This window comes from Pteropus alecto, unplaced genomic scaffold (assembly GCF_000325575.1).
Source record: "Pteropus alecto unplaced genomic scaffold, ASM32557v1 scaffold202, whole genome shotgun sequence".
Classification (NCBI taxonomy): Eukaryota; Metazoa; Chordata; class Mammalia; order Chiroptera; family Pteropodidae; genus Pteropus; species Pteropus alecto.
Window position 1 is genome coordinate 140,501 of NW_006432451.1, and position 24,695 is coordinate 165,195.

Here is a 24,695-nt window from a genome sequence, read left to right on the forward strand (position 1 = left end):
TTACCATTTTTTTAAATATGTATTTGAAAAGGACTTTATGCCATTTTTGTCAATTATGCTATAATTTTATGGTGACTTAGAAAGTATTGTAGAACTAGAATAATTAAACTTGTTATGAGCATTACATATAAACAGGCTAATCAAGAAGTGTGATATACAGTGGTGAATTGCTAATTTGACTTTAGGATTATGCAGCAGAGATAACATTATCTTCATTTATATAGAACTTTTTATCTGGAGGCATCTCTCGTGCTTTTCCAATCATATATATTATCTTGTTTGTTATCACAAACACTATCATTAAGGCTGTAAAATGTATTCCAGTACAATTTTTTATTTTCAGTTTCTTATAATTGGGGGACGAGGGAGTGGAAAGTCGCCTGTTTTCTCCCATTCCTGACATTTGCACCAGGGTAAAATTTGGGAAATGACTGTTATCTAAACTTGGAGACCCTGGTTTCATATAATGTTTTAAAAAGAAAGAAAGGAGGGAGAGAACATTACTGCATCTCCTTAGATCAGCTGGACTATTAAGCTTAAGAACTGCCAATGGGAAAGGCCCTATTAGTCACTTCCTGGCTCCTCTCCCTTGCAGTGTTAGGAGGGCTGTCTCTCCTTTGGTAGAGACTTGACCTAGGGAACAGGAAAATGATCTGATCAAATTCCACCAAACCACATTCCCTACATTCCCTCCAAGGTTGCAGACAGCAGCACTCAGGCTGTGACGACCATGAGTGGTTGAAAATGCTATGCTGGTTGAGTTCCTGGGAGTTTAAGGAAATGGACAAAATTAGATTCAGGCCAAAGTGCCAGACTTAACACACCCTTTGTCTTCCAGAAAGCCCAGGGAGAATGTCACCGCCAATAGTAAAGAACAACACAATCTGTGCTACGCAGACCATTTAGAACTTATTTTAAATGAAACTCACTTACCCACCCAAACCCAGTAAAATTAGCACCTTCTGTTTTCCTTGAGGACTGACGAGAACAGATCAGGGCCAACTTCCTGCTTTACCTGAGGGCTCTGGTGATACACTAGTTGCCCTGACTCTCCGCACAGGAAGAGAACCGTGTCTCCCTGCAGTGGGTGTGGGCACACTAAGCAGCCAGACCAGGAGATTGCATTTATATTGGTTATGAAGATGAGTGATCAGCTCGTGTCAAAGAGCAGATGGCTAAATGAGGTGCACGGGGAATGCTGTGAGATTTAGGCTTGAAGAAACAGGAGGGAAAATAGCCCATGGTATAAAAACCCCAAAGATAGTATCCTTAATGTGAATTTTTTTAAGTCGGCATTTACATTATACAGTTAACTTGGAGTGATGAGAAATGTAAGGAAATTACTAAATTAGTGAACAGAGATTAACTCAGTAAAGTTGTATCATCTAAGTCGAAGATTGTTTTGTACAGTGGAGAGAGGATATAGCTAAGCCCTTGCCCAGTCTGTCATCTCCTAATTGAAATCTGTTCATTTAATATGCCCCATCCTGCAGAGAGCATAGTTCATAATTTGGGAGAGCGTTATCAGTTAATCTAGTTAATTTTCCTGGTTCTTTCCTTTGAATTCCAGTATGACAGTGTGTGGCACATTCCCCGTGGATTTGTGTGACACTCAGAAGAATGAGTTTGTCTGTTCATTAACCTGTGAACTGTCAGGTCCCTTTGGAGAGTGAAAGGAGCAAGTCACTCCAAGGTTAATGCTTGTTTGTTGGAGGTGAAGCCTCCAGGGAGATACACAGGGGGAACAGGCCAAGATGCTCAAGACCTGCCCTGTGAAACTCTGCACTGTGCGCAGATGCCAGAACGGTGTGGCCAGGAGGAAGGCTGCAGAGGTGTCTGGGTCACCTCTGCAGATCTCTTCCTTTGGTCAGGAGAAGGCTTCTCAGCAGTCAAGTGGGGGGCTGGGGTAAGTATATAGGGTTAACTTCATAACAAGGATTTGGGAGCAGTGTTAAAATACAAGTAGTTTCTGTAGATTTTTCTTTTAAACAAGAGAGCAATATTGATTTCATGCATTTGTCTCCAATGGATGAAATCTTTCATTGAGTTGGAAAGCATTTGATTTTGCGTGTTTGTGCACCTGTGCACAGACACATTCCTAACCACAAGGCAAACATAGAAACTTTTATTCTCCAGTGTAAATGTCTCATGGACACATAATTGTACTGACATGCAAGGGTTGAACTGAACAGTACCTGGTTTGATTTTCTGGGTAAATCAGATCCAAGTTCTACTTAATTCTCTGGAAAGTGGAATCTCCTTAATTTTGCTGTAATTCTTCTAGGCTCAGTTGGAGGTAGCCCTAAGAAACAGGTACAGGGACTGAAGCCAAGTTCAAAGTCTCCTTTAGTCCATGCTCTGGTATACTATATGTTTATGTAATGTATCTTTTTCTGTTATTTTCGGATTGGTTGTGATAGAAGCTTATCTTCAACAATTTTTCTTTTTTTTTTACCCCCAGGTATATTCGAATAGTTGGGACTCACAACACAGTGAACAAGATTTTTCACATTGTGGCTTTTGAATGTATGTTTACAAACAAAACCTTCACTCTGGAGAAGGGCCTGATAGGTAAGTGTTACAACTTCATTTTGTACGCATACTTAGATATTCTACCTTCAAATATTTTGAACTCATTTAACTCACCTCTTTGTCAGCTTTGACTAAGAACTTTGGTTGATTTGATTGCCTTATCACTAAGTGACATAGGAGAGGGCTTATATTTTTAGAAGTGGTCAAAATAATAATTCCAGTAAACTTAAAAATATGTAAATATGTTACTAGTAGTTAAGAATTGAAAATTTTCTAGGGATTCTTTCAGATTTGCTCTGTGGGAAATGCTTATGATAGCTGGGCAAAACCTTTCACATCAAAGGCTTTTCTGTATTTAGTGGTAGGTAAGATCAGGGAGGGCAACTGTATAATATCGATCCGATACTCATACTTTCCAAGGCTATGCAGGTGTTTTGGGCTTTGATTTGATGTGAATGGTATACTCAGCTGTGAAAGGATCTTCTTTGCACGGACACGTCAGTCCGTATCTGCCTTGTTTCGCCAAGTTTAGCTCAAGAAAATGCCTGCACATAGTTTAAATAAGACCAAATTAACTGAATTATCATTGTGAAAGTCAAGTTACCTTGTGGGAGATACTGCTGTACTGAACTTTCAAAAGAGTATTTTTTAAATTTTGTTTTAGTTGTTCGTCGGCTTGCTTTCTGTTGTGTTTTGTTTTAGTTTTAGGTACTTTTAAGCCAGGCATTCTGAATAGCCCACTCAGCTCTTGACAGTCTAGATATCTTGTTTCCCACCCAGACTGATTATTCCTCTTTTTTCCCATGCCCTCAGGTTTTTGCTCACCTCTTGCAGAGATCGTAGTTTGGCTAATTAGATCCTTAAATCTGCTTCTTCGAAAAGGCACTCTGTATGTCTAGGTGTGTGGGGATAAGATGTCCCTGCCTTGGTGTACCTAAAATAGAAGTCTTTGCCTTTACAGAGGGGCTCATTTCAGCTCTCCTTCTCAAGTCCTATCTCATGCTGGAATACATAACATATTGACAGATGTCCTAAAAACATGGTGATGATAGAATGGGAAAGATGAATGTGACTTGCAAATGTTTTCTAATTCTTTGGTCATAAGTCTAAATTTTCCTAACACCTGCTATGCCCTAAATGTAATCCTTTACGTAAGGAAATTTAGGAGAGTAATATTAATAAAGTAGTAGGAGAAGAAATTACTCCAACATATAAAGAACTTTTAGAGCTCAACTAAAGTAAATAATTTGGTTTTAACTTTGTTATGGATAAAATTTTTAATATTAAATATAAACATTAATTTTTGTGACTTTAAATAATTTGAAAGTTAACAGAGATGAAGCATTACCTGATATTATCAAGGCTTTTCATTTTGTGGGTTGTGTAGAATATTGGTGATGGGGGATGAAGGGAGGGCACTTCTTTTCACTGCTGTCCAGGTCCTTTTATAAACTGTATAGGCCTCACTGTGTATGTGTAATTAGGTGAGTCCTCACTGGGAAGGATTTTAGAAACTAATCCAGCTTCATAATCATAAGATGTGTAGCATTTAACAACTCATTTCAGCCCAATGCACTATATTTTTGACTGTGCTGCATAGAAGCTGCTACCTACTTAAAACAGCCCCCCATTCTTATTGGAGAAAGAACAAGTTTGTGGACACTGTAATTATCAAAGAAACAGGCCTATCTGGCATGAGAGATCATTACAGGAATGAAACTCAGGATTGCTTGTGAGTGATGCTGTCATTGGTCTGCGTGTTTTGCTCAAACTGAACTAGTAAAGCATTATCAGAAGTCATAATAGTCTCAAGCATATCAGGGGATGAAAGAAGATTGCAGACATGCAAGAAGTGGTTTTGTTGTCTGGTCACTTTTCTTCCAGCCCTTTTCTGTGGTGCTCACAAGTTTGACTGACAAGAGCACTGCAAACATTTGCCTGTTATCATCCTTCAACCGAATGGGAGCAGTGCAGGTATCTGCATGCACATGTGGGCAGATGGCCTACAATGGGGTCTCCTCTGGTCCTCTTCCTACTGTCTACACAGCTCAAAGCTGCCTCTATGCTGTGCAGACAGGGAGGTGGTGTGAGTTGTGATGGAGTACAGGGGGATTTCATTATCCTTTGTCCAACATGGCAGCTCTGCTTAGTTTAAAGGGGTGTTTGAATTAGTAATGGCCACCCGTCCATGTTGATGATCTCAGGTGCATTTTGGCTGCATATAGGCTTCAGCCAGCCACCCTACAGGGACCTCCAAGAAAGAAGTGGTCCTCCTGATATACATAGTGTCTATCAAAACCACCCATAGTTATTTTTAAATTGTAGCTGCCAAATACTTATTCCTTCCTATATCCTGTGAAAAATGCACTCCTCCCTTGAAAACCATTGATATAAACTCCAGGTTTTCATGGGGTTAAAAAAAAGAATAAAACTAAAATAATGTATCCATGAATAAGTAGTAGAGTAGCAAACCCTACTTTTATATTTCAAGATTCATAACTTCTTTTTTTTCACAATTCCTGGTCTTCGTATCATAGTTTAGCCTACTCTAATTAGAATACTATTCTCCTTATAGGTCTTAAAATTAGTTTTTAAAATTTTTAAATCAGAATTCAGTGTTATCATTTAAAACATATAATGATGCCAACAAAAACAAATAAAAATAAACTGCATTAGCTCTATAAGATATTAGACTTCTTTTTCTACTAATGGGTTTCTTTCCCAGTTTGTTGACAGCATGTCCTTCTTCTTCATGTTGCTTCACTTGTACAGATTCATGGAGAAGCTTTGGAACCCTGTGAGTTCATATATCCATGGGAAAAGGCCCCACCTTGACTACACTGACCAAATCTATAGTCAGACTCTACCCACAGCATTCTCTTACCATATCTCCTGCTGTCACCACAGCCACCTCTCGTTTGGTGGCTGCTTCTAGACTATGGTGGGATATATTCTCACCTGAGAGAGTCAGCCTATGATGACTGTCTCTTTGAAAGTAGGCATATGTAGGAAGCATGAACCTATCATACCAGTGAAGCATGAGGGACTAATTAGAATAGATATGACCACTATTTTATAAGCATTCAACCTCCCAAAGAACATGTTTGCTTTGCCTTGGCAGTCTACTTTGTGATACATACATGGCATTTGCCAAGTCTTTCCACTTTTTCATGATAATTGCCAAAACTTTTTTTATTTAATCTTGTATTTAAATTCACTTCTTTGAATACCCTATTAGTTGTTCAGATAGACCAGTACCCACCACCCCGCTTAAAGAACTACCAACTTAACAGACAACCCGACTTTATCTATAGGCTACCTACTTCCTCTTCATCAGGTTATTTGAAGTCAATCCCAGACGTTTTATCATCTTATCCAAAAATAATTCAGTATGTATCTCTAAAAGAAAGGTCTCCTTTATATAGCCATAATCACAGTATCATTATAATACCCCAAAATGAACAGTAATTCTTTGAGTATTAAATACTCAAGCAGTGTTCACATGTCCCTAATTGGGTGAGTCTGGAGTGAATCTGTGTGTTTCTACAGGTTAAGTCAGAATTCAGGTAAGGTCCATACTATCGATAAATAGTTGTTATGACTCTAAATTTCTTTAAATCTATAGGTTACCTTCTCCACCCTCTTGCTCTCCTGCCTCCCCCACCTTTGTTAAAGAAACTAGGTTCTTATCCTGTAGTGTTTCTAACAGCTTGGATTTGGTTGATGAAATCTCCATGGTAACATTTAACATGTTCCTCTGTTAAATTTCTTGTAACTAGATAGTTAGAGGTTTTTTGTTTTTTGGTTTTTTGTGTGTTTTTTGGTAATAATGCTCTGTAGATGGTGGCATATATGTCTATCAAAAAGCACAGGAAATCTTTCATTATCTCTTTCTTGGATATTCACATCCATTCATGATTATTTTCTAGATTCATTATTTCATAATTTAGAATTGCAAATAGTTATGTTCTAATTTTATCATTCCTTCTTCGTTTAGTAGCTAGAAAGAAAAATTTCTCAACACTCATTTGATAATCCTGAGGTGTAATTTGCCCAAAAAGGGAAGGATAAATATCATATACTTTCTTTTTATTTACCGGTTTTCAAAATGAAGAAGTGATTACCTAGCATCCTCCAAAGGTGACCAGTAAGGTTTGTGGGTTTTTTTTGAAGGTGGGGAGAGAGGAGGACTACATATCATTTCAAATTCATGGGATCTAACAAATTGAACATCTTTTAATCACTTGCAGTTGTTATTATTGATGTTCAAAATTTTCCCATCTTTAGCCTCTTCATACTGGCCCCTGAGCTCTGCTGGCATGACCTCAGTTGTCCTTAGTAGTTCCTTGATGTCTGGCATGACACGATAGACCAGATTCATCTTGTAAATTTCCTGTCCCTGATCTGGCTTAATCTAATTTGCCCAAATCTAATTTCTGCAAGAAGCCTTGGTTCCTTTAAGTGGGAAGTGATATAAACTTCAGTCTAAGTACTCGCCAATGGGTTGGTCATCATTTCTAGGCCTTTCCAGTGGACAGAACTAAGAAAAATATGTACAAAAATATATTTATTTATATATTATGTATTTAACAAGTAAAGTATAGTGCATGAGTGCATGCTGACACTTCTCATTAAAATCCAGTATGCAAAGTGTCCGTTTAACCTTTCTATCTTTCATCTCCTTTTTTCCATACTGAAAACCTTGATTACCAGTAATTCATTTGCTTTGTCTCCGGTACATATGAAACAGTCTCAAGATTACAGTACCAATATTACCATGAACCATATGAATACTGAAAATAGTTTAAGATTTTTGCAATTTTTTTTTTCAGCCCTTAGGGTATATACTGTACTGGAGATGTACAGTATGTGCTCATGCCACTATTTCAGTATACAGTTTGAGTCATTCATTTCATTTTGCTTTCAGTATTTAGTGATTGCTTTCAAATGTTTTTTGTTTGTTTGTTTGTTTGTTTGTTTGTTTTATATGTATGTAAGATATATATATGGTTCCAAAATCAATTTCACAAAAGAGCCATATTTAGAGAAATCAAGCTTATATTCTTGTTCCCTCTATTCCTATAAGTAATCTCTTTTCCCTTTAGTTTTTTGGGTTGTTCTTCTATTTTTAAAAATGGAAAATAAGTACATATATATACATAATTTATATATCTTCCCCAACATTCTTAAATAATTGGTAGTATAATATATGTTATCCATACTTTCTTCACCTTTCTTTTTTGTACCTAACACGTATCCTAGAACTAGCTATATAGAAAGATTTTATTCATTCCTTTTTATAGCTGCATGGTACTCATTAGTGTAGATGTACTGTAATTTATTCAACCAGTCCTCTGTTGATGAACCATTTGGGTTTTTGTTTTTTTTTCAGTCTTCTGCTACTACAAATTAAGCTGTTGCCATGTGCATAAGTCTTTTCCTATTTTTGCTAATATATCTCTGGGATTCCTAGAAGAGGATTACATGGTCAAAGGGTAAAAGTATGTATAATTTTGCTAGATATTGCCAAATTCACTTCCATGGGGATTGTACCATTTAAAAAACCTCACTGGCAATGTATTATAATGACTGTTTCCCCACAGCCTTGCCAGTGGCACATATTGTCAAACTGGATTTCTGCCAGTTTGATAGGTGAGAAAGTGGTAACTCATGCAGTTTTAACTGCATTTCTCTTATGAGAGAAAATGAGCATCTTTTCATATGTTTAAGGGTCATTGAATTTCTTTTTCCTTTTTAAAATAGCTCTTCTTATGAGTCTTATAGATGAATAGAGAATATGCTTTTAGTAAGACTTGGGGGAGCAGTAAGCACTTTAGACTAATATTAGAGTGTGGATTTTAGCATTACATGAGTCTGGTTTCCCTTCTTAAGATCTCCTAGTTCTTCTGGAAAATATAAGCTTTCATAAGTCCCTCTCCATTCTTATCCTTGGCTCCACCTCTGCTTAAGAGATATTATCTAGGACATGAAGCTCTAGGCACAAAATTCAGGTTTCTTTAACCCTTTCAAAGAACAAGAAAAAGCTTCTTATACCAGCTTTAAGATATTAAGCGTCTGCCAGCATTCATCCATGAGGACTGGTAGCTTTTTTGTTCTAGGATCTTGTTAGCAGTTGATATGGGGCAACCACAAAATAGGCAGTGTAAGCATAGGAACTCTGCATTGCTGAAGCTCTGGGAGCACTCACTACTGCTGCCACCATGGAACTGTGCTATCTGAACAGGAACACTGGAGCTCATATTCATCTGCCACTGTACCACCAGACGCAGATAGAAATGTTTTCTTCCTCCCATCGTTCAGTCTCTCACCAGTTTTTTCTATTGGCAGAACTTCACCCAAAATCAAGCTGGCAAGTTTGGAAACTATAGTTTGTGAAGCTTTAGCCTCCAAGATGCAGTGTAGAGCAAGGGAAGGAATGGAGCTGAAAGCAGACAGACAGAGGACTGGTGCAAAGGTAGAAGGTGAGAAGGGGCTCCAGACATCAGGAAACTTACTATCTAATTCAAACTAGCTGAATAAGCGCATTAGCAAGTCATAGAAATACATAGAGTAGAGAACAACAAAAAAAGGCACAAGCAGAGTGTGGAGAAAGGTTAAATATTTAGTTGGGCTATGAAGGAACCCCACTTATTTTCTTGCCTGTTAAGAATGGTATTTTGATCTGGGCCTTCAAGAATTCAGTAAACGATATAGAGCATTTAAAAAATGCTAATTTACATAGCAACAAAAATGGCTAACACTGAAGGCAGGAAATAGAAATAAGTGGTCTGCAGTTGCCACTGTCATCCAAAAGTATTTTAAAATTGTAAGAGTGTGTTAAGAATTCTATAAAGTTCCTGGGAAAGTAAAGAGTTGGAAATCTGTGTGGTAAAGGACTTTTGGAATCTTTTCAACTGGTGATATGACCTTTGTGCTTTGCAACTGTGTTTAAAAACTAAGTGCTCTCTGGAGCAGAAACAGAGATTTGGACGTGGAGGAGTTCACTAGGGGATGAAGGTGTCAGAATGTGGTAAAGAAACAAACTTGTTGGAATAGCAGAAGGGCTGTGAAGACTTTGATGCAAGTAGTCTACTAAAATGGCCCTGTTGAGTGTGCACTGGTCTAGACCAAGAGGCTGTGCTTTTCCCAGCCTGTTTCTCTAACCAGATATTAAGTCCAGTTCTAATTGTCAGTGAAGCTTAACTTATTTATCCCACTGTAACTTGACATTAAGCAGACATTTATTAAGAGGTTGCCAAGTGTATCTTAGGCACTGGGGATAGAAAGATACACACACAGGTAGTTTCTGCCTTGGAGGCTCATATGAGCTCCAGGAGAAAAACACAAACAGAAGGTGACAACAAACAAAATAAGTCATCTATTGGGAGATTTCAGCAGATGCTGTAGGAACACTGGAACCAGAGGTACCTAACCTGAGTTGAGGGATGGTGTCAGGGCAGACCTCCCCACAGGAGTGATGAATGGGCCCATCCTTAAGCAGAAGAAGTTGGAAGGTCAGGAGAGAATCACACAGAATGGTCAACTTGTACAAAGGTGTATTTATCTCTGACCGACTCCAAAGCCTGTGCCCCTTCAGTGGATCACTTTGCATCTGGTGGGGAGTTGGAATAGGAATTACAGTGTTTTGTAGTCTCTCACCTTTCCCCTGGAGAAAATTAGGCATTATTTTCTCACAAGATCTTAAGAGTTACAGAAATTCAGATAAAGTAAATACCCCACAATGATGTATATATAGACTATAATACAAGGATGTATTATATAGAATATAATACAGTTTGTTTGTCTCCTACCCTATGGAGCCCTTGTTCTCAAATAAAAATGGGCTGCAATTCTTTTGTGAGGAGTGTGGGGAATGATTAGAAAAAGACTTCTCCATAATCATTTAGGATTCTTGGTTTAGTGTGGGGTCCTTTATATACATTTAAGTTTCATCATCCTTTATACCTATTTTTTGTTTTTTATTTGCTTGAGAATAAAGACTACCTGAAAGTTTTTATTGCTCTTATTTTACGGAATTTCCTTCTATATTTTATAGGATTGACTTTTTTGGACCCTATGTACATATCTCCTTATTATATACCAGGGATATGGTGAGGGGTGTGTGTGTGTGTGTGTGTGTGTGTGTGTGTGTGTGTGTGTGTGTGTCCAGGTAAATGTATATGTGCACAGTTTTTAAGTGTGACATCTTGGAGCATATATCAAACATTATGCAATAATATCACTTTCTTACAAACCATGGTTCTGCCTCAAACTGGCATTATGAATAAACAGGTTATAAATGGGCAAGGTGTTTCTCTGGCTTTTATTTTACTATGAAAGATATTCCAGTGGCCAAGGGGATGTAAAATCTAATTTTGCTGGCCTAGTTCCTACCTCTACCCCAATTCTTCACCCAAAAACCTGGTAGGTAATTTTTTAATTTACTATTTTAAGTATTGTATTTATATTCTTATTTCTCTCCTTTTTATTAAAAAATTGTAGTGTATATTCACATGTCTTTTTTCAATTAACAGTGTTTCTTGGAGATCTTTCCTTACAGAGCTTTCTCATGGTTTTTTACATTTGTGCAGTATTCCATTGAATAGAGGTGCCATAACTTATTTAACCAGCCCCCTTTGATAGACATGTAGGTATTTCCAGTCTTTTACAATAACAATTCTGTGATGACTCATTTTATAGTGTGGTTTAAACCAGTGGTCCCCAACCTTTTTGGCATCAGAGACCGGTGCTCCTATGAGAAACTATGCCTGATGGTCTGAGGTGGAGCTGAGGCAGTGATGTTAGTGCTGGGGAGCGGCTGCAAATACAAATGAAGATTCACTTGCTCGCTGCTGCTCACCTCCTACTGTGCAGCCTGGTTCCTAATAGGCCACAGACCTTACTGGTCCACGGCCTGGAGGTCGGGAACCCTTGGTTTAACCAGAGCTAGTTCCAATAAAGCCTAAAACAAAGCAAAACAAAAATACCCATTGTAATTCCCAGGACCATCATAATTTGTAAGGCATAGTGCAAAGTGAACATTTTAGACCCCTTGTTCAAAGAACAGGGAAAAAGTGCAATAAAGGCACTTTTTAAAAAGTATTTTTTTCTTTTGCAGTCTTTCTTTTGCAGACTTGGCATGGTGTTTTTATTTGCTATTTAATGTAATTCTAAGTAAAGAAAAAAATAAACTTTTAAATTATTAGCATCAATTTTATCATTTATCTTTATATTATGCAGTGGAAATTTTAAATGCAAATATGAGAGCATTTATCTCATATGCAGAATCACCAAAATTACAAAATTCTCATTTGGTAGGTCACACATGAGTATTTAGTTCTTACCAGATCAGTGGAAATTCTGCATAAAACTAAATTGTTTTAATTCATGCACAATCTACCAAAACTCTCTGCCTTTGGTTCACTGATAAGTAAGTAAAAACCAAAGGGGAAAGGTGGCCCTATTTTTCCCTTTCTTTCTCAGTCATTATTTTCAGCATGAGCATTTGGCCAATATAGGGTAAGAAGAGTGAAAAAAGATATGATAGAGTTCCGTGGTCATTAGTGCTTCTTGGAATACTTTTACTTTCTTTCTACATTTGAGGTAAGTTCAGTTGGGAGGGACTTTGTGGCCTGTCAAGGCTGTCAGCATCCCTGCTTACTCAGTCACAGTCGTAGCGCATTTACGTTGTCCTTGCTTTGAGTCTCCCTCAACTTTTACATGCCAGAGACCCACTGGAGTTCTGTGCTCATGGGGCATCGTGAACGCTTTACACAAACTGGGACAGCAGGGAATTGTGGGCAGGTGAATGTTGCCTATCTCCTCTGTTTACGACTTGCTCCATTTTCCACCAGACTGTACTTCAAAAACATAAGTTCAAAGATAGAATTATTAAGAGTTTTAAGGCAGGGACAGTGGAGCATTAAACTAAGTGTAGGTCTCCCGTGCAGGGCCTGTCTGAAAGCCCATGAAGCTGTCCCTGATTACCACTTCTATTTAACATTGCTCTGGGAATTTTTGTTGGGGAGGTGAGGGAAGAGAAAGGATAGGGGGAAAGGGAAGAAAAATAAGTATAATCAATATTTGGGAAAAGGGATAAAATATCATTATTTGCAGATGTGATATAATATACCCAAGGAATGAATTGAAAAATTATTAGAATTAATAAGAACTCTAAGGAATGTCACTAGATACAATCATATATACAAAAATCAGTGGTTTTCTCAAATACAATAACCAGTTAGAAAGTATAATGGAGAGGAGGACATAGTTCATTCATAATAGCAATAAAAACTATAAAATACCTAGTAACAATCCCACACTATAAAATGGGTCATCACAGAATTGTTATTGTAAAAGACTGGAAATACCTACATTCTTTATACCTAGTCCATCCCTAGATATATTGCCAACAATCACCCATCTCTGAACTCTCTTACACCTTCAGAGATGGCAGAAGTCTCCTTCTGAAGGTGGAGGCAGAAGAATAGTGTAAACTCATAAATTGTGTAGATATGAGGTGACCATGCTAGGGAGGTATGCTGGAATTCTTTAACATTTCCCGCCTCCCAGCCCCCCAAACAACAATATCTACCTACGAATAAAGTTAATAAATCCACAGGTTCTAATGTAAAGAAACCATAAATCTTTAAGAAACATTGAATAATACAAAGATATATTTCTGGATGAGAAAATTTAATATAGTAAAGATGTTGGTTCTTCCCATCTTAATTTACAAATTTAATACAGAACTTACTCAGAATCCCAACTGTGCTTAAAAAAAAACAAACAAACAAACAAAAAAAAACTTTGACTAAATTTTTTAAAAAATTCTAAAAGAATAAATGGAAATTCATCTTCCCCAAAAATGAAAAAAAAAATTAATGAAATGAGAGGTCTACTACTACCGGGTACTAAAATTAGTACTGCATACCAAAGTAGTATGGCATTAACACAAGAATAAACTGTTAGATAAATTAAGCAATCATCCAAACTCTGAATTATATCCCAGTATATGTAAGAATATAGCACAAAATACATTTCACATCAGTCGAGAACGGACGGGTAATAAAGCAAATGGTGCTGAAACAGTTGACAATTAAAAACACTTACATGAAATTCTTCTCTTATATGTCAAAATAGTGTCCTGTTAAGATTTAGATTTTACAGTATTATTCCAAAAGACCCTTAGAGAGCTATTAATATCTAATTGAGGAACTACTTCCTCAGCATAAAACAAAGGCAGAAGCCATAAACAGAATTCAGTGTTTGACAAACTAGGAAAAAATAATTGCAACATACATGACAATGATTTATTCACTTTAATATGTATGAAGTGCTTTCAAATAAGGAAAAAATATGAATTCCCAATATAATATTTGTATAGGTAGCAATTTATTAAAACAGAAAGAAAAGAAACAATAGTCAATAAACTTGAAAGATTTTAGCTTCACTAATAGTTAAAGAAATGCAAATTGAAATAAGATACTATTTTTTTGGCTTATTTTGTTAGCAAATATTTTTAATTAAAATGTTTTTTATTTACAAAGTAATAAAACAATTATTTCTTCGCAAAAAATACAGAAGTATATATAGTAAAATAAAATATTTGTTTCAACTTGCATTAGCCTAGTTATTATTGAAGTTGAGCATCTTTTTGTTTCTTAACCATCTCATTTTTTTTATGAAGTACAACTTTATATTTTTTGTCAAATTGTTTTTTGCTTGCTTTTTAAATTATTTGCTTGTTGTTTTTAAATGATAATTTGTAGATTATGGCTATTAATGCTTTGTGTTTTACATATATTGCAAATATCTTTCCCCAGACTATTTATTGCTTTTTAACTTTGTTTATGATGTGTTTGTTATACAGAAGCTTTTAATTTTGATTTAGTCACATATGTCAGTCATTTTTTTCTTGCTTCAGGATTTCGTGACTTGCTTAAAAACTTCCTTCCCAGACCAAAATATAAAAATATGTTTCTGCGTAGTAGTTGTCAGTGTTGATTATTTTTTGTTATTGTTGTATGTGTTTTTAGCATTTAGCTCTTTAATCTATTTACATTTTATTCTGTGTATGGTCTGAGGTAAGGGTTTACCTTTTATTTCTAAAATATGTGACCAATTGTTTTGAAATCCTTTATTGATTATTTCATCTTTTTCCTCATTGATTTAAAATAGTCTGTATCATGGATTTGTATATCTATTCTAGATTCTGTCATATGATTTAAATAACTACCTATAGCTTTATAATCTATTTTGCTGTCTAATACAGCAAATCCATACTCATAGTTACTCATTTTCTAAATTTTCTAGGCTGTTCTTTCATATTTTCTTTTCCAATGAACTTGAAAATCAGATTGTCAAGTTTCATTTTAAAATCCTGTTGGCAAAGGTGTTTTAAATGAAAATACTTAGTATATAGGTGAAACTGTCACAAAATGGGCAGTGTCATATACTGCTGAAATATGTATGGTATAAGTTTCCTGGAAGGAAATTTGGCAATATATATTAAGAGTCTTAAAACTATCCCTTGATCTACTACTTCTGCATTTAGTAATTATCCTACGAATATATTCAGGAAGAGCTTTTCTTCTACATGAATGTTCAGTGCGATGTTATTTATGATAACCAAAAATGGGGAAATATTATAAATGTCCAACAATAGAGGCATAATGAAATAAATTATGGCACATTCACACACCAATGTTTCTGTATACTCATTCATAACATAGGGAAATGCCCATATTTCCTCATATAAAATAGCAAAATTAGATTACCGTCTTAATAGTCAGATTAATGCCAGTATTTTAAAATTAAAGATAATTTGTATTTTTATATGTGCATGTATTATTTTGCTAAGGCTCCTACAAAAAAAAAAAAATACCACAGACCGGGTGGCTTTAGCAACAGAAATTTAGCTTTAGACAGTTCTAGAGCTTGGAAGCCCAAGATCCAGACATCAGCATGTTTGGTTTCTCCTGAGGCTTCTCTCTTTGGCACATAAATGGCCATCTTCTCATTGAGTCCTCACATGGCTTTTTCTCCATGCATGCCCATACCTGATATATCTTCCTCTTACAAGAACACCAGTCATACTAAATTAGAGCCCCTTCCTTATGACCTCATTTAATCTTAATTACCTCTTTAAAGGCTCCATCTCTAAGTACAGTCACAATCAAAGGTTGCTGCTTCAACATATGAATCTGGTAGGGGTCACAATTAAGTCTGTAACAATACATAAAAAAGATTATAAGGATGAACTTCAGAATGTTAACAGAGGTTTTCTAGTTGGCAAGATTACGGGTAATTTATTATATTTTTCTGCATTTACATATTTTCTTCGTGAATATGTATTTTCAAAATCAGAAAAAAATGTTTTTTTTTTTTCAAATAAAGTATTTCTACATTGCCTATTTCAAGAGAGAGACAAGGCAGAGCAGGCAGAGCGGGCAGAGCCAGCCCCAGTGCCCTCCTTGCACCTCAGCACCCCTCATGTTCACAAATATGGCCCACTAGATGAAGAAAAGTCCTGTTTCTTGGTTAAGTAGGGGAATTTATTCATGAAATGTAGTGGTTCACCTGATGATTATATTGAGTAAACCAACAGTTCTCGAGGATCTAGATGAAAGAGCCCAACAGAAAAAGAATATATACTGTATGATTCCATTTATAAATAATTCTGGATCATGCAAACTAATATATAGTGACAGAAAGCAGACACATAGTTCTATGGAGCTACAGGAGGAATGACACAGTGGAGTGAGGAAATTTTGAGGTTGATGGAAAGATTTGTTATCTTCATTGTGCTAATTGTTTCATGGATGTTTGCATATGTCTAACACATTGAATTGTACATTTTAAATATGTGCAGTTTGTTGTTTGTCAATTATATCTCCAGAAAGATGTTTAAAAATGGGAAGAAGGAACTGGAAGGAAAGATTCCAGTAACCTTTGAGGCATTACAGTATTATTTATTAAAATAATGACATGAAGGCTATGCTTTTGTGAATCAAATAAAACCTTTAGCATTTGGAGACTGTTAGAGCAGACTGCTGTATAAAATGTTTTGGAAGTGGGGCTTCTAAACCTGATGGCCTTTTCCTGCCTCATAATTCAGTGTAACAGGGCTTGAGCATGCCACTGATTTGAATAAAATTAAGTGATTGTATGATAGTGGGTGCCTGGTAGGTGAGCAAGTCTAGGATGCAGCAATCTTTTTTAATTTATTGGCTCGTTAATATTGTGACGATGGGTATGTTTCTTTTATAGCTGCATTCGATACTTATCTTTTTAAAGACAGGAATGAGTATAGTGCTGTGCAAGAGAGAAATGTACTTAAAAATCACAACATTACCTGTGGTAAAATTATCATAAAAACTACCTACTACTCAAGCAGGGGATTACTTCAGTTCTGCCCACATAATGACAGGAAATGGTCGTTGGTGAAGTTGTTTTCTGTGAAGCTGTGATGAAGTCAACTAAAATGGTAATAAAGCAGTGTAAAAGTGAGGGACTCAAGTGAGATGTAAAAGTGCAGAAGGTGTTAGAATGTTCGAATTAGAACCTGCAGGAAATGATACTGTAAAATTTTTGATGGCGTTCTCAGCTCAGAACTGTCAGCAGCACAGGCAGGTCTCATGGCTGTGGGAGGTGGATCCCTGCATCCACTGAGCAGCTGCCATTTTGCTAATGACCAGAGAAGCTAGACAACAGAGATATGGTCTTTGTTGTCAAATGACAGTTAGGAAAGGGCTTTTAGCCCTATTTCCTACCTTCTTGCTCAAGACCAAGCAACTAGTCGCCCTGGGAGCATTATCATACTTTTTTCGAATGACCCTTTGATAAATTAAAATTCAGTAGATGCTTGTTATAAAAAATTGGAAGCACACCTCAGTAAAACCTCAGTGAGCTGTGGAAGCACACTAAAATATATATCAGAGATACTTTTATATTACAGAAATAATTTCTATATTGATACCATATTCCAAATGTAAAATTTATTTTCCTTTTGCCACTACTGCTGCTACTGCCCTAGTGCAAGCTACCACCTGGACTTCTGTCATGCCTGTCTACTCCACATGTCCCTGCATTCTCTCTAGTCCTTCTCATTGTTCTCAGCACTCCTATCCGAACACTCCTTTACTCGCACTCAGAGCCTTTCCATTGCTCTTAGGATAAAGTTCGAAATCTTCACCATGGCCCATAAGGCCCTGCATAATCTGGCACCAGCATACTCGCTTCATCTTGTGCTAATTCTCATCTAACTTCCTACATTCAGGCCACGAGATGTCTTTCCATTCCTAGAATGCACCATGCACTCTCTGACTACAGGGCCTTTGTACTGCCATTCTCTCTGGAATGCCCTTTACTCTCTCCTTAGTCTTATCCTAACCTCATCACACCCACCCCCTTTATCTAGGTAACCTCCTATTGATCTAAATTTCAGCTTAAATGTCGTTTCTTAAGAAAAGTATTGCCTAACTCTCTACCCCCAGTTTAGGTAGTTTCTTCGTATGATGCTAGATCTGTGAATTTTCCTTCAAAACTGTTTCATTTGTAACCAGTTTACATTGATTCACATGGTTCGATATTAGAAGGGACTGTGTCTGTTTCATTTACTGCTGCCATTTAGTCTCTCTATTCATGGATCTTCTCTCATCCTCTCTAATCCTTATTGTTCTCCACACTCTATCCAGAGTAATCTTACTGGAGCACTCTTTTGCTCAGAATCACTCAAAGACTTTTTTCTTTAACCCCCTGAAATGATAAGATGTTTGGATGATGACCCACACTTACATTCCTAGGGTAATTGCTATTGGACATGATGTATTTTTTGAAATAATTATTGGATTTAGTTGGCTAATATTTATTTTAGAATGTTTATACCTGTTTTCTTAAAGAAAACATGCCTATCAATTTCTTGTCTTGACTCATCTTTAAATCATTTTACAACCACAGTTATATTAAAATCACTTGAACAGCTTTCCCTCTTTTTCTGTTTTCTAGATCAATATATAATAAGATATAAATTATCTATTCCTTGAATTAAGTGATTCTCAGGATTCCTTTTTATTTGATGATTTGAGGAGCTACTGTGAGTTTTTTACCAGTGCTTCACTGGTCGTGTGGATTAGCTAAGCAGATTTACATATATCCAAGACCTCATGATGTCAGAGGGGGTTAACCTACAAATGCAAAATGGTGTTCTCCATCATGTGCTCATTGATGGCTGTAAACAAGAGTTACATAGTCAACTGGATTCTATTTTCATTCATTCATTTGTTGTACTAAATTTTAGCCACAAAAATTTTGGTATGTAAATTGCATCTAATAGATTTTAAAGGAGCTTTCCCAGCCGTACTCCCACCCCAGCTGATTCCTGGATTCTCCTTTCCTTCCCCATAGAAAAACACTGCTTTCTTTTCCTCTTTTTCTTTCCTTTTTTACTGCTGCACTCTTCTCCTTCCTGTCTGTCTGATTTTTATAGCCCTAGAAGACAAAGAAATTGCCAAAAGGGGTAGTTTTGGTAGAATTGGAATAATAGATAGCTGGGGGAAGAGAGGGAGGGATTTAGTCTCTACAGATATGGCAAGCAATAGAAAAGAAATTCTCATGCTGGTGTGTAGTTTCATGATGGAGAGATTCTGGGGTAGATATAGGGTGTTGGCGTCAACACCTAGCGGCTTTAGAGAATTTGGGCAGTGCACGCTCACTCTTGTCAGTTTAAACTGCTTCGATAAGCTTTGGGTCATGATCCTTGAATCTCACTCTCAGAGCTAAAATAAAACCAGAACATGTGACATTGTTCAGACATCTCTCATTCTTCTCGGTCCATATTACTTTAAACCATAATAATAATTTTCATATCATGTTATCTTTATTTCTCATTTGACTGAGGACAAAGTGCACACAGGGAAGATTATTTGTCAAACAGTGACTGCCTGGCACACACGGTCCATATGATGGCAGTTAAGGGGCAATCCAGACTGACAAACAAACTATAAAATTTAAAAGCTAGGATTTCTTGTGGTAGATTGGTTCTAATAATTTTATATCTCAGTATTTTACATATGTGACATTTTGTATAATAAACAATTAACCGCCTGCTTTTGACATTTGAAAGTTAATGTGAAGAGAGTTATAAAACAGACAGTGTAAACACCACCTCCCTTAGTGAAGTGGTAAATGGCTCTCGGTGTCCGGGAGGGTAAGACCTAATTATTCCTCACAGTGCACTCTGTACCTTTTTACTACCAGTTTGGGTTTCATTGTCTTTGATAAACAAGATAATTGATATAAATGAATGCTATCTTGTAAAATGGTTCCCCAATTGCAGATTTTCGTGCTGGAGGTATAATTTTCCTTATGGCACATTACTGTTAATCTTTAAATGAGTAGGGTGGGTAATCTGCCTTCTGCGAGAAGATATTAAGTGAGTCGATCCTTATTAGAGCTGATAAAAACATTAGGTGTTACCAAGACACAGGAAAAAATGACTAATGGTCACATTAATGAACAATAGCATGTGGGTTTTCAAGCATTAGGTTTAGAGTTGGGATGTAAGAAAACTCAAGAAGAGGGCAAAGGCAGTGTGTGCTGAAAAGAGAGGTCTGGCCATGCTCTGCTTTCCCTGCTTCTCCCCCAGCCCCAGCTCTTACCACCTAGAATATAGAAGTCCCTGCACTGACTGAAGTATAGGCTGAGGATATTAAACAAGGAAGCCCTAATGTGCCTTATTCCTCTTTTTTGGTGGGAGAGGGCTAAGGCTTTACAAAACTACTATTTTGTCCCATAAATTAATACTCAGCATTCTTGATCCTCTGTTGGAAAGATCTCTTTAGGAAATGTCAAGGGCCAGGCAAGCAGAAGAGACATAGAATTTTCACCCAGTTAGGAGCTCTGGGATAAGATCATTGACAGTCTGCTTTGAAGAACCCATTTCTCTTTATGCATAAAGTACGACAAGGAAGAATGAATGAAAAAGAAAGTGGGCAAATGTGTAGGAGAGTATAAAATGACATATCTATGACTTCTCTGGGGGAATGTATCACTCGGAGTCATGGTGGTTTAAAAAAGCAATAATTAATAATCTTATTTGTCTAAGACATTCTGATATTTAGTTTTAAAAACTAATTTAAACTCATGGCAAGGAAAACCATGGTAAAATGAAATTCCTCCCAGGACAGTTCTCTTTGGCAGTGTTATCACACAGCCTTTCAAAGAGGCAGCATGCTAAAGGTAGTTTGCTGTCCAGTTTAATGTCATCTCTTCACAGAAGGGATGGGCTGCCTCCCTCCCCTTCTCCCACTCTTGAAAGGTTAGCCTTTCTTCAGAATAGTACAGGTTTTTCTAGCAACATCTGTCAACTTGGCAATGAGCACACCCTAAGGAAATTATGAACATTTGAAGACCATCTAAATACTGTAAGGAACCTTTCTTCTCCTCTCTTCCTGCTCCCCTCTCTGCCTTCCGGAACCCAAGAGGAGAAGAGCAGCCACATGGCATTTACCACTGTCATTCTCACTGATAAATTATAAGCCCATTTGCGTCTATGATTTTTTAATGTGTTTTGATTTCTCACTCAATTGTGATAGCTCATGAAACCTCAAAGCAGTGACTGTCCTAGAATGCAGACAGTGGGCAGATGCCTTTGTTTAATGAAAAGAGACCCTTAGCCACTGTACTGTTAGCACAAAGAGGCTTCTTTGGTCTAATGACTCGGATCATCTTGATCTGATTCAGTAGGTCAGAAATTGCTGTCCCCAGCAAGTATCGACCAAAAAGAATTGCTTTCGTGGTTATTCTGAAACCGCCAGCTGCATACTATACTAGCAGGTGCTAATAGTTTTTTTGCAGGTCAGTAGATTTGTTATTGGTTCAAAAACTTTTACAATTACAAGGTAGCTCATAGGAATAAAAGTCTCCCCTCCTGTAATACCCAGATTTCCGAAATACTCATCCCACCTACTCATTCCACATGGGGGAAAACCTGCCTCTTCATGGTTGGGGAAGTATCAAGCCTGGATCTTGCCTTTCTCTGAATATCTCAGGATGCTTTCGCAAACATCTTCTAATTTTTTCTGTCAGTAGTCATAAGACAGTAGAGAGAAGAAGAGATTATTCTCTTTAGAGGTAAAGAAACTGAGTCACAGAGTGGTTAAATGGCCTCCTCCAGATTGCCTAGGAAACCGTCTACAGAACTGAGGTTACTTCTTTGGGTGCCTGTTTTCTAGTCTGTTCCCTTGTCTATTGGATGTAGGAGATGAAGGAGGGCAGGGGAGAGCAGCCATTTCTCCTTTCAGAATTAGTGTACACATACATGATGCAAGGAGAGCTAGAATCAGAAATAAGATGCTTCTTATCCAGTGGATTTGAAATATTTTCATTTAAAAGTACTCGCAACCATTTTTCATTTCCCAAAGCACTAAGTGTTAAACCATTAAAAGAATAATTAATTGAAAATAGTAGCAAGAGACTTTTTTCTAGTTACCTTTTATTGTATTTTAGAGAAGACTTTTTTTTTTTAACACATACTATAAATCTACTAGCATGATTCTAGTTCCTCAATCTAGATTAACTTTAGCCTCCAGAAGGTAGAATAAACTGTGTGTTTTGCTGAGGTTTTTTTCCGATATCTACTTTACCTATTAGAGGTATGATAGAGTTGTTCCAGGTCACTTGGAAGATTCTGACTTTCAGTCTTTGAAGCTGGTAGCCAGATTCCCCCAGGCACCCCAAGTTTATCTGTCAAGAGGCCTCACCTCAATCTTACCAAGGGGACTGATTGCTCAGCCTTCCCATAGCTGGGCTAATCCTACTCAGGCTAAAATTGGGAAAATGCCCAGGAGGCAATTTTTTCCCTCGGGCATCCTGTGTGGTTTGATTACTGAGTCTCAATTCTCAGAGTCCAGGATTCAGATGCTGAGACTCACCTTTACCCATATGTTCCTGCTAAATTCCGATCTTGCTCCCTTGAGATTCTCAGAAATTCTTTCTGTCTCACACAGCTCAATCCAGGTTGGTATGTGGGAGCTAAGGCATGTGAGATTTGGCATCATCTCTAGCCTTTTTCTCTCTGCCTCCAAGAGCTGCGTCAGGAAGTTTCTGCCAAAGAAAAATTATAGGAGCATGCTTGTCATAGATCTGATTGAGACATTTTCTGTACAATGTACAGGCCTCTGCTTAATGTTTGAACACCTCACTACTGATATTACTTTTAGTAAAAAACTCAATTTTATAATTATTGATGCATTTTAAAGAAATTTTTAAGATCTTAAGACTGAAGTTAGTTATCCATTGTTTCAGAATCACTCTGACTTAAATATGTTTGAACCAGATGCATCCTTCTGCTTAAAATAAAAAAAAGAAAAGCAATTTTATGAAAGAGATAGTTTTTAAAAATTCCTTACAAAAAAGCATTAACCAAACCACCACTTATTTTGCGGGACTTTTAAAAACCTTTTGTGCATCCTTTGTTCCATGCTCATCATGAATGAGAAATACTCCTCCGAGCTATGGCGACATTTCGGATCTTGATACAAAATTGTTGTGGCCTGACAAGACCAGTAATGGAACAAACTAGTAGTGGAACAAACATAACTCTGTTGATTTCAACATCTTTTAGGAAACAAGTTAAAATAAATCCATGTAAAACTCTTATGATAGTGCTCATAGAAAATGACATCCTTTATATTATAATTTAAAAAATTTTTTGAGATAGAGTTTCTAAAACCTGCAAAATCAATTTCAACAACTCCCCATCAGCTTGAATAACTGGTCCTTATATAGGGGGCAGATGTAGTCTCTTTCTCTAGCAGATTATGTCTAGAGAAAAGAAAAAGAAAAAAACAAACAGCCAATGAGATGTTGCCAAACACAGAGTTGGATAATGTTTGGAATATCGTTGTTCTTACACCTGGAAATGCCTTTGTCCTAAATTGCAAGGCTTCACCTACAGAGCAAATCCCTCTTTGATATATTGCAGTGGTTACTGCTGTTAAACATCCGATACTTGATTCTTCAAGGTCTTTTGAATTGAAGAATCTCACAGCTAAAACCTCCAGCATTCAAACTACATATAAGAGAGCGGATCTCTTAAACAGTTAGTTCTGGACAGTGCTTTCGTTCAAAGACCTAGTGTAAGGAGGGAGAATTCACTGATCCCGGTGAACTTAGACATTTCAGATCCCCCTGCCCCACCCTACCTCATCTTTGCCCCTGAGAATAACCATACCACCTCTGATGTCTCACCTTCGTCTTCTAGAAAACTGCCATTTTCTTTGAAGTGTTTGGCGCTATAGCTTTATAAAGTTAAACAGTTTGCCTGTTTGGGATTGGGGAGAAGACCACATTTGAAATTTGGAAGAATGTTATGTCTTCCTGTCACTGGCTAAATAGAGCCCAGCACGATTTTCAAAGCCCTTATAATCAATCTCAAAATATGATGTGATTTGGGCAACCTTGGTGATGTCAGGATGGGAACTAGAACAGGAATGATGAGGATACTGAGATTAATGCTACAGAAAACAGCCAGAAATGAAAAGCAAAAAAAAAGGAAAAGAGGCTCAGAAGAATGGAGCTCCAGCGCTCAAAGGCATGGGCTTCTCCTGCAGGCACGGAGAGGTGTTCATGACTGAATCCTTCGGAACTGTTAGGAAGCAGCCTTCTCTCAGAGCTGGGAACGGGAAAATTAGGGGAAGGAAAAGTTTAAAAGGTTTTTCTTCAGTGATATGATGTAACATATATGATTACAAAGTGATTTTTTTTTTAACTTGATGGATAAAACTGGAAGTAATGTAACTTAGTGCCATTGTTGTAGAATGCATTTTTGTAGCTTTTGGATAGTTTCTAAGGAAAATGGACTTGTGCTCTAATTAGCTATTGTTCTTTTACAGCTGTTCAGACATAACAGCTGTGAGTATTTTTTTTCTTTAGAATCACTTGACAGAAGGGTAGATTGCAGTTGGGTTGGAGGCTTGCCTGGTCAGCGACAAGTTCCTATATAGGCCTTGGGGATAGGCCACTACGGTGAATCCCCTTTTAAAAAGAGAAAATGTAGGTCTGTAGGGGATTATCTAGATGTGACCTTCAGCTAATAGCTTTAGTTGACTTTTTGAAAGAAGTACTTTGTATCTGAAAATCTTGGCAGTAGAGAAGCATCT

The 24,695-nt window shown here is 37.0% G+C and overlaps 1 protein-coding gene across 1 annotated transcript in view; it reads left to right on the forward strand.

Annotated features, from left to right (window-relative positions):
* Positions 1 to 1,718: 1,718 nt before the first annotated feature.
* LOC102896343 (BTB/POZ domain-containing protein 9) overlaps positions 1,719 to 24,695 on the forward strand; it is a 128,510-nt gene continuing 105,533 nt past the window's right edge. The window contains exons 1-2 of the mRNA XM_006907423.3: positions 1,719 to 1,906; positions 2,462 to 2,571. Of these exons, the coding sequence (XP_006907485.1) occupies positions 1,755 to 1,906; positions 2,462 to 2,571 (262 nt within the window). The 5' untranslated portion in view covers positions 1,719 to 1,754. The remainder of the gene's footprint in view (positions 1,907 to 2,461; positions 2,572 to 24,695) is intronic.